Source organism: Cygnus olor, chromosome 3 (assembly GCF_009769625.2).
Source record: "Cygnus olor isolate bCygOlo1 chromosome 3, bCygOlo1.pri.v2, whole genome shotgun sequence".
In the NCBI taxonomy this organism is placed as follows: Eukaryota; Metazoa; Chordata; class Aves; order Anseriformes; family Anatidae; genus Cygnus; species Cygnus olor.
In genome coordinates, this window is record NC_049171.1 from 658,891 (window position 1) to 672,678 (window position 13,788).

Sequence of the window (13,788 nt, forward strand, 5' to 3'; positions counted from 1 at the left end):
TTTGGTTTCCTTCCAAGCTGTTAAGTCATATAGCAACTTTCCTTCCCTTCTCACTGATCATCTAATTGCTGAGGCATCCAAGACACGTTTCTTCTCTGCCTTATTCCAGAAGGTTTGAGAGAAGCTATCAGTTCGATCCCACCAATATGCCAGAAGTGCTTTGCTGTTTTGAGTGCATCTGCAAAGAGTAACCAAGACACTTCCTTGTGCAGAATTCCTGCTTTCCCGCACAACAAATCTTTAATTTTATTTTTTTCAAAATTTCTTCTTTAGTAAACCCTCAGCCTTTACATCTGTAGACTTATCAGTGGAGGATACTTACCTTGTTCCCTAAGTCTACCAGTAAATATTTTAAACAGTTTTTGCTGCTTCGTCATGTACAGAATAACTAATTTGTTTAAAAGAAATAATTGCCACCAATTATCGTATATATTTAAGGAATCTATGAAGCTTTTAAACAATTATAATTCAGTGTCTGGTTACAATGACATCACAGTGGATCCCCTTCTTTTTGAATGGTTAAGATTTGCATTTTTGGGTTTCCTGTCCTCTGAACACCTATAAAATCCGCTGTCAGAGGTGGACTACTGAACTACATACAAATCATTATCAGTTCCAGAATTGTTTCTGTAACTTTCACCACAACTTTCTAGATAATAGATGTTAATAAATTTTGCAACTCGAAAAGGAAGCAAGAGCTGGACAGATCAGGTGAATATTATGGAAGTCTTTCTTTCTCTACGCACAGCACTAGCTGGTAGGCATGTTTTCTGCAGCTACTGCAGTGGTAAATCCAAAACTGCATTCCTCAGTGGTGCTAAGTTTATAATTAGCTGTCATTAAAACAGTTTTGCATGACTAAAATAGCATTTACCTACCAGCAAGCACACCTGGATTCTCCAGCTTCCAGAGAAAGCTCAAAAAAATTAACAAAACAAAACAAAACTTCAATTTTCTCAGAGGCTGGAATGCTTGCTCTCTTTTGTAACATACAAGGTTGAATGAGACCCTGCTCTGTGCTGTACACTCTTTAAAGCATTTAAAAGTTAAAATACTTTTCCTCTTACCCACCGAACCACTCTCCCCACAACACTCACCCTCAGTTAGAACCAAATGCACACCCAAACACCCAAGGTTTGGCTATTTGTATCTGATACATCAGTTGAGGACTGTCCTGGATTCTACATTTTTATTTAGTAAGCAGTCATGTTCCCATCCAATTGAGTTATAAATAAAAAAATGTATGAACAAAACCTAACATACGCAGCAATGCCCACGTAAGTATGCACAAGCCTGTCAGTACAAGCCGTTCTCAGCGCTAGAACTCAGCTACCTGTTCCCTGGGATCCAGAAGGCAGTGTCAGCATGGCGCTGCTCTGCGCAGGCTTGGGCACAGCTCTGCAGCTGCTCGCTGCTGCTGGGGATTCAGCTCCATGCCCGGGAGGTTGCGGAAATGCTGTGAAGGGACCTCCCGCAAAAGCATGGCAAGTGCTGAGCATCCATGTTCTTACCCAAGCTTAGCCACAACTGGCCTGCGTCCTCTGGGTCACCTCGAACAAGACAAGCAGGTTTGAGGCACGCACATCAATGCAAATGGACTGGCCACTTTCTGCTGGGAAACTGTTATTGATGATAACACTGAAAAAAAGTGTCAAACGTGCCAAAGATGGCAAAATTACCAGTAGATGCAACTGCACGTTTTAAATGTTTAAACCCATTGCATCTCTACTGTGCGTTGCCAGATACTTTTCATTCCACAATGGGCTGCAGATCCCGTCTTTGTCCACCTGCCTACTAAAGACTATACCCATTAAAAAAATAAGACTTGCATCATGAAATCAAAAAGCTTGAAAGTATAAAATACACCACCAAACGTTGTCTTTCTACCGTGTTCTCACTACCTACACGCCATTTCTTTATAAATCATATCCACCTCTAACACAAGGGTCTAGTAAACGACCGTTACAAAGGGCTCAGGAACTTGTAGGCAATAAACACTGAATTTGAAACTTGATTAGCAAGAACTCTTGCTTGAAGACAAAGATTCCAAGGTATGCTTTTGGGTTTTTTGCTCTCTTCTCCTCTTCCCCCCAGCACAGGCTGGGCAACCCAAGCCCCCCCGACCCTGCGAGTCTCAGCACTGCGTCCCTGCTTGGCTCGTGTCTAGGGGAATGAATAAAATGTGCTTGAGATGTTTTATGACTTTAAGTAGTCTAGTGGGAAATTAAATGAATCAGAAATGTAAGAGAGCAATTTTGAGAGCAAAATCTTATTAACAGCTACTTACGGTATTGCTTGACTGTAGCTTGGTAGATAAAAGGGCCTGTCTTTTGTTTTACATTTGATTAGTGCCCACTGTAATGCCTTCCCAACGGAAGTCAGAGATGTTATCACTATAGAAACATCTGACCTTTGTTTGCTTTATTGATAGCTCTTCCAAACCATCTCAGTGAAGGGTGTTTATAACTAAGAAATACACCATTATTTATAGGAAGATGACTGCTTACTTCAGCTATCGTTTGAAACTACAGCCACCAAACCTTACACCCTGCTGTAACTTGGCCATTTCAACATTTACCTGAAATTTATGGATGACAGAGACTACTTATATTTAGCAGCCTAAACAAGATGCAAGCAAACAGAATGAACAATGGGCCAACCGAACAACTTGATTTCCAGATCTGCTGCACATACATAACTTTAATGATCAGTGTTTTGGAAGCGTTGGAAGTATTTTTCCTCCCCAAAACAGGCCCCAACTAGCAGTGTGTTCATTCAGCAAAACCCCTCTGTTAAACAAATGGTTTCTACCGGAATTTCTGTTATATACTACGTAGTTTAGCATATCCAAAAATTAAAGTCATTTTAGAGTTTCAGGAAAAAGGACCTCATGAAAATACTTGTTATTAATGCTTTTTCTGGGTTTCAGGGCTCCAAAGCTCTGAAAATGTACCGCACAAGTCTGAACTAGATCTTGCTGGGTTGAGAACCTACAGAAAAAAATATGTAAATATGTATGTATGTACTTATATGTATTATGTATCAGCGAACCAGGTAATTCCTTCTGATCTGGTCAGCAGGCCACTCAAAATATTGTTGTTGAGCAAATGCATATATAGATATGTATTAAAAAACCACTGGATTTATATACTTCAGGCAATGACAGTCTACTAGCAGTTCAGATAAGATGTTCCAGAAGATATAAAGTTCTGGAACCTATACCATTTTAAAAAAGGACAATATTTAAGTATGAATTTTCCTATCTTCTCCTTCCAACTACTGACCAGCACTTAGCCCCCTTTTCTAAATTAAACAGTCATATTATAAGGATTCTTGCTCATGGAGATAATTACTAATTATAATCCAAATATCATTTGAACTTCTCTTTGAATAAGTAAAAAAGCCCCTGGATTTTTTGCAATAAGATGTTTGTGTTTTTTTTTTTAATCTAGAATTGTCATTTATTTCTTAGTGATATGGTTTAGTGGAGGACTTGTTAGTGTTAGGTCAGAGTTGACTAGGTGATCCTGGAGGTCTCTTCCAATGTAGATGATTCTGTAATTCTGTAACAAATAGTCCTCTATCTAAATGTTATGTCTCAAATGATTTTAGATGTTTTAGTTCAGAGTTTTTAATGCATATATTCACAATTATCAGGGACAATGACAATAACAGACATCTCTTTAAAGAAATACTGTTTAAAGATGACACTTGGGTAAAGGTCCTTCCTAAGCACAAGATTTGTGCTAATTATTTAGCCTTTCTGGGGAGGAAAGGTATTGCAACCTTTAGGCATTTTTAAGCTAGAAGAGAGGAAAACTTAGTGAAAGTAGGACTGTGATAAAGAGGGAAGAAAACAATGTGTTAGGACCTTGAAGAAGACTTATCTTGTATGCTTTAAACACCGCTGAATACAATGACCACCAATCTATAACTGAGTAACATTATTCATAACAAAAATAGTGCAATTTACTTATCTATACCCTTTGACTATTTGAAAACCTTTAGAAGTCCAGATGTGCAGTTCTATTATAAAAACAACTTTAACTTCCAGAATATATTAGTACAGCGGTTGTTATGTCAGCATGACAAATAAATGTCAATTACCCAAGAGGAATGCTCCTTCATCTGATGCTGGTTGCTGTGAGGACCATTGGCATGGCCACGCCAAAAACAGTTTTGACAGAGCTGGTAGTTGTGGCACTGCTGGCATCGGTACCGGAAACCATCATGCTCTCGCACCGGCAATATGAACATTCCACAGGATGGAAGACTTGGTGGAGATGAGGAAGGAAGAAAAAAAAAGAAGTAAACCTTAAGAAAGCCTCAACCATCAGATTTCACTGGAAATCAAAAAAAAAAAACAGCACCCAGGTTCTTAATCACTAAAACAATTTCTTATGCTGATCAGGTCATGGATTCTGAGTCCAGAGAAGTTATTTTGGCACAATTAACGATAAATCTAAGTTAATGATAATGTATCGGTACCATCTGATAAATTCAGTATTTCTTCTCCAGCTCTCTCCCTCTTTGGATATACTTAAACCCGGAAACTCCATGCAAGTTCAACAACATAAAAGAACGCAAGTAGAAAGGGAAAGCAAAAAGTCATATTCACAAAGGTTCGTTTCTGTCTAGGGGATCACTTTGCCCTCAAGTCAGCTGAAAGTGTTTTCCACACAAAAGGCAATTCAGACCACCACAAGCTTCTGCTCTGAATCCCTTCTCACTGAGGAAAATTCCCTCACTCTTCACTGACTGTGAGCTCCATCTCCTGTACCACCATAGCCTAAACTGAAGAAATCCCCAACAAACCTCTAAATCGTAACATCTCAAGAAGGTAAAGTTAAACTAGGTATGATATACAGAAGTCACCAACACAATCAGGCTGAACAAAAAAAGAGAAGAGATGGCTTCTTCCTCTCCCTTTTTTAACCCACAAACAAATGATCACAGACTTCCTCCATTTACTAGAGAAGTCTTGGGTCAGAATAAACAAAGAGGAATATGAGAATGAGGTAAGGGAGGTATCTTACTATGTCAAACACAACTTAAAGTTGAGGCACAGAAAACAGAATGGAAGAATGAAGGTGAATCACAGAAGCAAGAAGTTCAGCATCACCATGGGGCAAGAGCATAAGTAGTTACAGATGGGTATAAATAACTGCTGTGGAGAAGATGACAGGAAAAAAGAGCAGCCTACTAGCCAGTCAGCTGAAATTCTTGGATACGTCTCTTGAAAACTACTTCATGATGTAAGAGGAATAACTGAGAAGAGTCCCAAGGTTTGATCTATGATAAAAGTTACGACTAGCTGTTCCAACTGAGACTTGGTGCAATACTGCACAGGGCAATCAAGTTAATGGAGAGAGGTACAGCTTCTACAGAAATCACAGAATCGGAGAATGATTTGGGTTGGAAGGGAGCTTTAAAGATCATCTGCTTCCAATCCCCTGCCATGAATGGGGACTGCTTCCGCTACATCAGGAAAGTTTGGGCAGTTGAACATTGCAGAAGTGCCTGCTACATCAAGAGTGGATGTGTATGCCCTAATTGCTGAAAACCCTTGGGTAACAATTAAAGGAAAGACAGCTTGAGCATTAACCTGGTCAGCAATGGCATAAGTCAAGACGATCAGTGGATGATGCTTTATTGCAGCACATAGAAACAATGTAAAAAGAAAACGATGGGATCATGATAGGCAATTTCGATGATACAAATGTCCCTTGGGAATGGAAGTTCAGGTAGAAGAACTGATGACCATGTTTTTAATCAAAAGGTAGAGAAACCAATGAAAAGGAAGAGTTGTAGATTTATTTCAAACAGTAGAGACAGGGCAATTTCCTGAATTTTAGGAAGTGGAGAAGGGAGAACATGACTTCAGTGCAGTAGTTTTCAGTAAATTCATATGAGAATTAGTAGATGAAGCAATTGAACGGGAAAAGTGAGTTAGACTTGTCAGTTCCTTAAAGAAATGATGCTAAAGAAACAAGCGTAAATTATCTTCGGGCAGAGGAAAGAGTAGACTGTAGTAAAAGAACAACTTCACTAAAATATGATCTCCTCAATAACCTGAAATTCAAAAGGAAGCCTACAGAAGTGATAACCGGGACAAATTATTAGGAAGTGTTAAAAGAATAATACAAATATTCAGAGACAAAACCAGGAAAAAAAAGAATAAGGAAAAAGCTAACAAGGGATTTTAAAGGGACATAACAAGAATTGCAATTATCATCCTTAAGAGGAGCTGAAATTATACATACATAACCACTGACCTCCCATGTTATCTTAACTTGATCTTAACTTGTAGAATACATACTGGAACAAATACTAAAGCAAATTACTGTAAGCACCTGAAGAACAACAGAGAAATGAGCCATGAACAACATTTGCCACATCAACTTAGTGTCTTTCTGTGACAGAGCAATTGACCTTGAAAATAGGAAACAAGCACCAAACGTCACCAATTTCTCATTTTATTTCAGTAATTTACTTACAACATTGGTCTCCCTATTTGCATAACAGAAGGAAATAGATGAAAGGACTTTAACTGGGATGTGAATTTCACTGGAAAAGACCAAAGAGCAGTTAATTGCCAAAATGGTAAGATCTAATGAGCAGGATTCTAAAGGGCTTTATTCCAGGTCAAGTACTGGTCAATTTTCATAAACATACTGAATGATTGTCAAAAGTGCTCAATTTGGGGCATCACATTTCAATGAAGATGTGGGTTAACTAGATGTATGAGAGAAAACAATAAAATGGCCTGAACAAGACCTAGGAGACAGCTCAGCTAGGAGTAGGCTGTGAGAAGGCATCAAACATGCAAGAGGTACTTACAAAATAGCAATACATTCTCCAGAGCCAGTGGCCAAAACCCAGGTAGTTAAGGGTTTAAACTGCAATTAGAAAAAAATCATGCTAGAATATTAGGAAAAACTTTCTCACCCTAAGAATATTTAACCCTGATCTCAAATCAGCTTCTGGTCCACACAGGTGGTGAAACTTTGAAGATTTTAAGGAGCAAAAAGGCAAATCTTTCAAGAATGTTTGCATACATTTGAGTTTGCCTTTGGAAAGGGAGATGGATAAAGTCACCAGTTCCCAAAGCTTTTTTGTACCCACTCTGTGCTCATGCCCCAAAACCCCTCTGCCTGTGGCAGGGTTTCTGTCTCCTGTGAGGCTAGAGCACTGGCTCACTGCCTTAACGAAGACCATACACTGGCACCAGCCGATTGCAGCAAGTTCTGTCCACCTCATCTTATCTCATCTTCCTATTCAAAAAGGTCTGTCTTACCTTCTCTGACACGATGCATGTAGAAGAAATTACTATTGATAGAGAAAGGACAGAAGTACTACAGAGTCCCGAACCAAAGAATCAAAAACTTGAAACTGATACGTTTAAGGAAAGCAGTAATAGCATTCTGATGAATAAACACAAGGCAAAGTAACAGCGATAACAGCAATTATGTGTACTGCAAGAAGCAAGCCCCCAAAAACCATGAGTAAAGAGAAAATTGGAACAGTCAGTATCAGAGATTATTAGATCATGGACAAGGTGCCTGGCCACTGGGATAGAAAGTAAAAAGTGCACTTTGTGTTTGTTTTTTTTTTTTTTCTTCCTGAAAGTGACATGCTGTAGCCATGGATAGGAACTAAATAAATGAAGTGGAACTGCATGCTTCTTCCCAGCTGTCTTCCTGCTGTCCTCCCTTCCTAGGTTACTGCCAGATGGTATGTCATGATCAGATGAGGATGCTACTCTCCTTTTCTATCTTTTGTTCATTTCTGAATGCCAATAAAATATGATGTTGCAAACATTATTTCTCTTCTCTCCTGTTCGGATAGCTTCCCATACTTCCATCCACATAAATCCATCTGCACTGAAGTTGCCTTGAAGAGTTCCACTGACAGTGTTTTTCACACCACTGACCTGCCTAATTCCAGGTCGTACTTGAACCACCGGGACCCCCCCTGCCTATGGACTGCAAGACCTCATGTCCAAACCCATTTTTCTTCTCTCCTTCCTGCCTCTGAAATGCTTGTTCTTATCATAAACTGCTTGTACTTTTATTTTCTCTGTCTCAGTGATCTGAACATTTTTTGCTGTTGACACCTTTTCTTATGAAGGTGTGCCTCTACTCGAAGCTCCCTGCCACATATGTGAGTGGGAGTTGGAAGCTTCTTTCCACTCTTCACTGCTTCCAAGACTTCAGTCATTCCCTTTCCTGGTTGCCAGTACTCCAGATTCAAACTTCCTACTGGACCTTCCTTGACAGAGACAACCTGCTCCTTCCTCCTCCTCCAGCAGAGCAGTTCCCCATGGAAAGGGCAGGAAGGACAGGGGAGGCCAGCAGCTAGAGAGGCAGGACCATGAATCCAGTTCTCCTGTGTGGCTTTTCCTCCCTTTCCTGACAAATGATCATGTTTGTATTCAGCAAGTTGTTGATTTCGCTCGTTTTTCTTCAGCCGGTACAGTCAGTGACTGCCCTCTGCCTGCAGGATACGTCCTGGTACCTCCTGTGCCCCCTGACCCACCCCAGCACCACCGGCTCTGCTCAGGCTCCTACACTGCCGAGTGCCCCTGAAAGAAATCTCGTCACCAAACTCACCCACCACAGCTGGGTCCTCTTCTCCTTCCAACTCTGCCAGCCTCCAAAATTCTTCTCCTGTAAGCAATCTCTAACTCTCAGCTGCAGCCTATTTTTGCCATCAATATTCAATCCTGCAATCATCAATCCTCAAGTCAGTATTCAAATCTCTTTTCATTCCCATTTCTTCTCTGATCAGGACATGTTAAATTCTTCCAAACTGAAAACTGGAAGAACCTGATGTGACCTTTCTTCTCCTCCTCTCCTTCCCTCCTTTATCTCAGATATTTCCCATTTGCTCTCTTCTACGAGTCCCTAATTTAAGTTCTTCTTGTGCCATCTTGTGAATTACCTGACACTCCTCAGAGACGTGCCTTTTTTTTTCCTCCCTTCTCTTTCTGTGGTCTGTTCCCCTTACACTCCAACATCAAAATATATGCAATATTTAGGTTTTCAGATTCTAAGGACACAAAAATTTGTCTGCATTTTCGTCTCTAACTCCAAGTTCCTTCCATCACTAAGCTTACTGCAGCATGCATACTCACTGTCTGATGTCCTCCCTCTGCCTCTCATTTCCACAGAAGCCACTCCAGTCAAAATCCCTCTTACTGCTTCCCACCCAAATGGGAACTGTTACTCCACCATTTTGAGCTGCAAACCCCAAATCCTTGTCTTGAAATCTGTGTATTCATCTTTCTTCTTAGATTTTCATTGCTTACCCCAAAACCAGTCTTTGCTCTTTCTGAGCAATGCCTTTCCCATAGGGACATACAACAGGGCTTCCAAAATACAACAGTAATGTACACATTAGACTACTAAAATGAAATAACGAAGAAGTTTCAGAGAAAAAAAATGGGGATCCATAGTTTGGATATACTATTTTAAATTATCATAATTTTAAAGACACACGAGACAAGTACGATAGATGCAGGACTGACTGAAGACTGGTCTGGAACTGGGAAGCACAGCAAAGTTGTCTACGTACTTGAGAGTATTTCTACAGCAAGAAGGGTATCAAGAACAAAACGTAGATAGAAACAAGGAAGAGAAAAGAACAGAGCCTTTATTAAATTGCGTAGGAGTAATTTCCAGAGACTAGCAGTTAAAGGAAAAAGAAAATATGACAATTGTAAAATACAAGAAAAATCAAAGAGGAGATAATAAAAGTAGAAAGCTAAAGCAGGCTGCAGATGAAATAATTCAATATTTTTGTATTAAAATATTTCAGAGAAGACCTGGAAAAATGCGTTGTTCAAAAACTCTGGCTAAGACAGAATTAATGTTGAAGGAGAAATGCTTTGAAGAACTTGCCATGACTATAATACAAACTTTTATTTAAACATCTGTCTTTATACTACTCTTTTTCATGTGGTACTAATAGCTACATCTGTAAACAAGACATACTGCTACAAGATTTTGCTTTGTCCTAGTGGACAGGCCAGGAATATTGACGTGTGCATCCAGAACTTCTAATAGCTATTGCTCCCATGTAAAACACTTACCAACAATACTGTTAGCCACATGATAAAAATGTAATCATCTACTCAATTGAGCCATATATACCCCAAAAAGCCTATTACTCCAACTCTGCACTCCTTACAAAGCTGTATGTAGTACCAGCACAAAAATCATGTCTAATATATAATGTAAAAGCCAAGCTCCAAGTTCCAACTCTGAGTTTTATATTTTTCCACGGAAACGATTAAGATGAGTGGGAAGAAAAAGTCTTCCAGCAGATTAACATCCTTGTCTAACTCCATGGAGAGAGGCCTGCTTAGGGGGCAGTTTAGAGCAGGAATCGTTACCTTGCTACTGACTGAACAGGGAACCTGACCTCCTTGGTCTAAATTAACAATTGTGAATACACCCAAATTCTTTGGCCCTGCACTCTGCTGCTGTGACAAGTTTTCCTGTGCAATGACGTGTGACCCATGATACAGTAGGTGCATAAACAACATCAAAATCAAATGCAAAGCATCTTCCAAGACACTTTCTGACAAGTAACCCAGTACACACAAATGTATCCTCCACAGAATGGATGCAAGAGGGGAAAGGCATGTAAAGAGAGGACAAAGCATTGTAAGGTTTTGGGAGGATGGGGAGGCTGTTTGGTTGTGTGGGGTTTTTTTTGGTTTGTTTGTTCTCCTCCCCTCTTGAGCCTTATAAACTTCAGCAAAATTAGCTGGGAAATTCTAGTCTGAATGTGAGTTATAAGAGGAATGATAAAAAAAACTCAAGCTTTGCCAAGACTTTAAATAAAACTTAAACTCTGGGACTAAACACATCCTGCTCCACTCACTGCTGCAGAACCCTGCTTTTCAACGTGGGTCCTACGGACCCTGCAGATCGGAGAGGCTCCTTGCCTGGGCTCAGCAGCTCATGATGAACAGCAACAGTTTAGCATGTGCCATGCAGCAGCCAAGGTCGGAGAACATTTTGAAGCAATCTACATTCCACAGGAAAGATTAGGGACCAGCAAAAGAGAAGAGACTGAAAAGCATCACGGAATTTTTATCCAGAAAAGAAATGATGGGCTTTCAAAGTCCCAGACTGCTCCCAGCGGGACACGCTCCAGGTGCACGGTCAGAGGACAGCCAGGCAAAGCCGTACAAAGGCTGCTGAGCAGGCAGCTGAGCACCTTCCTCCACTCTGCAGAAATGCTACACAGAATGACTGACTTACGCTACCGAAGCTACCACAGGCATGAGTTGACATAGCAGGGCAGCACGGATTGAAGTATCCTTGCAGGAGCTCCTTTTGGAAGCGTGTTCCCCACGTTCCTCGCTAGTACGTACAGCAGCGCTGCGCCTCACGAAGGAGGATCGGTCTTAATTATAACAAAGCCAATGGCAGCTTGTAGCTTCCTCTCCTTTCTCTGAGGCAACCATCTGGAGAACTGAAATAGTTCACAACTGGTCTTTAAGGAACAGGGTTCACAATCGGAATAGTTCCTAAACGACAGCTTACAGGTCGGGCAGCACAGGAATCACCTGTCCCTGCTATGGGAGATTGCAGTGCTGCAGGGCCTTCCTAAGCCTTTCATTCACCTGCTGACAAACACATGGCGATGCAGGCCTCTCCAAAAATGTCTAGATCCTCTACAGCAAAAACTGAAAAAATTTTGGCTCCCAAGTAATCAGAAAAACATTGTCGCGTAATCACAATAAGGAAATAAGGGAGGTGAGGTCCCTGCTAGTTTAGTAGGGAGTAGTCTAGTTCCCAAGACTACAGAGCAGCAAATGAGACTAAAACGAAAGCATGAAATTCTCATTGGAACTTCTTTACTACTACTAGGATGTTTCTGAGGGGTTTGACTGGGACATCTGTAAACTTATATTACGTTTCTTAAATTCACAGCAGGCTGGGGAAGCATAGAAAGAAGGTGCAAAAGACTGAGGCAGTTCTCTGCTGCAGGAAAGGAGTCACAGAATCATGGAAGTTTTGCTGTGCTTGACCAAAGGTAGAGAAATGGAAAGGCAGCCCACCGAGACACTGACAATACTCGCGAGTCACTGGCCTCCTCCCATCTGGAAGTGCGGAGGGAAAGAAAGGGAAAGGGGCCACATATCAGACACCAACACCAGGAGGTGCCAGAGCTCTGCAAGAACCAAGTGGGACCTGGTCACCCTGCACTCACCCTCCTTAAGGAAAATAATACTGTTACAGGGAAGTTCGAAGATGATTCATATACTTCAACATCCTTGTCAAACATGAGCCGTATCTGGTATATTTTCTTAGGAAATCACCTTGCTCCCTTCAAAAGATGTGAAAAATAAAAGGAAAAAATGGCATAATCCCTGCAATTTTTATGGATTTTCTAGCTTATTTGTTCATTTGTTTCTCTTCCTAAAAGGAAGCTGAAAATTGACTCCACTGCTAGATTCTATCTTCCCTTGTGAAAAGTAAGACTAAATGATCTACCCAAGGTAATGCTGCTTAGCAATTGCTAAACACAACTGTGTCAAGCACAAGGGAAGGGCAGCAATTCTCAATCCCATTCAGAAATTATTTTGAGCTTCATGGGAAGGCTAACGTTTTATCTGTCAGAGAAGGCAGCCAAACTTGAGTTATAATACCTGACTGAAGAACAACCTGATGAAGTTAAAATAAAATAAACAATGTTACGGAACATTCTCTAATTTGGAAACTCCTGAACAGGAACTGCGTTCTCTGTATGCACACATACATTTGTTTTTCTGAACTGCTGTACTTAGGTAAGATACAATCCTCACCCTACAGAGCCTATGAGATAGCAAAGTACTTCTACAAACGTTAATATGAGCTTAAGATACCACAAATGGCAAATTTAAAAGCTGAATATCTTTTCAGTATTTTCCTCTTTAGGCATGGAAGAGGAAAAAGAACATAGCCTGAAGACTTCTTCCACTTGCATTTACAAAGGATCCTTTTTCTACAAGAGCAAAACTAAATGGATTAGAAGGCCTGCACAGAAGCATGTTGTTATTATGATGCATTCGCATGCAAATTGAGATGATGGCTCTCCAAAATAATGCGCTGGCCTATTTATTTAGAACAGTTTCAAAGCAATCAAAGGAATTTGTCTGATGCACTGAGAAAGAAGATTTTTTCCCCTTACCTGTAGATGTTATTTCTCCAGTAAAACAAGCTCACCTCACAGCTTAATCGACTTTTACTTATAGCAGAGCTGAAAAGACAACCGAGAAAATTGCAGGATATTTTCTTAAGGCTGTCAGCTGGGGTGTTCAGGTGCTTCTGAAGTAACTCGGCAGTGATTGCCACGGTAATTAATGAGAATGTTTACAAACTGTGAAGGAGACAGACATCTGGCTAGGAAGCAGCAGCACTGACAAGGGGCAATCGTGAGAAAACTAACATGTAGTGGAAATCAACAACGATTCTAGAACAAGACTACTGATCAGGTCATATGAGGAAACACGTTTGAGACTGTAGTAGTAAAGAGACAAACTTAAAGGATGGATGTTTAAGTACTGAGTCCATTTTAACAGAGACATAATTTAAGGACTGGAGGTGGAAGACAAGAAGGTTATCACCTAAATGAAGGACTTCAGGGAACTATTTAACAGGATTTTCTTTGTAATCATATCTAGAATCACAAAATTATTGAATAGCTGGGGCCAGAAGGCACCTGTGGAAATCTGCTCAAAGCAGGGTCAGCTGGAGCAGGCTTCTCAGGCCCCTGTCCATGGGTCTCCAT

At 40.5% G+C, this 13,788-nt stretch overlaps 1 protein-coding gene across 1 annotated transcript in view; it reads right to left on the reverse strand.

Annotated features, from left to right (window-relative positions):
• The window catches only part of DTNB (dystrobrevin beta), a 190,674-nt gene that overhangs the window by 145,707 nt on the left and 31,179 nt on the right, over positions 1 to 13,788 (reverse strand). Inside the window, 2 exon segments of the mRNA XM_040552198.1 lie at positions 4,108 to 4,229; positions 4,232 to 4,273. Of these exon segments, the coding sequence (XP_040408132.1) occupies positions 4,108 to 4,229; positions 4,232 to 4,273 (164 nt within the window).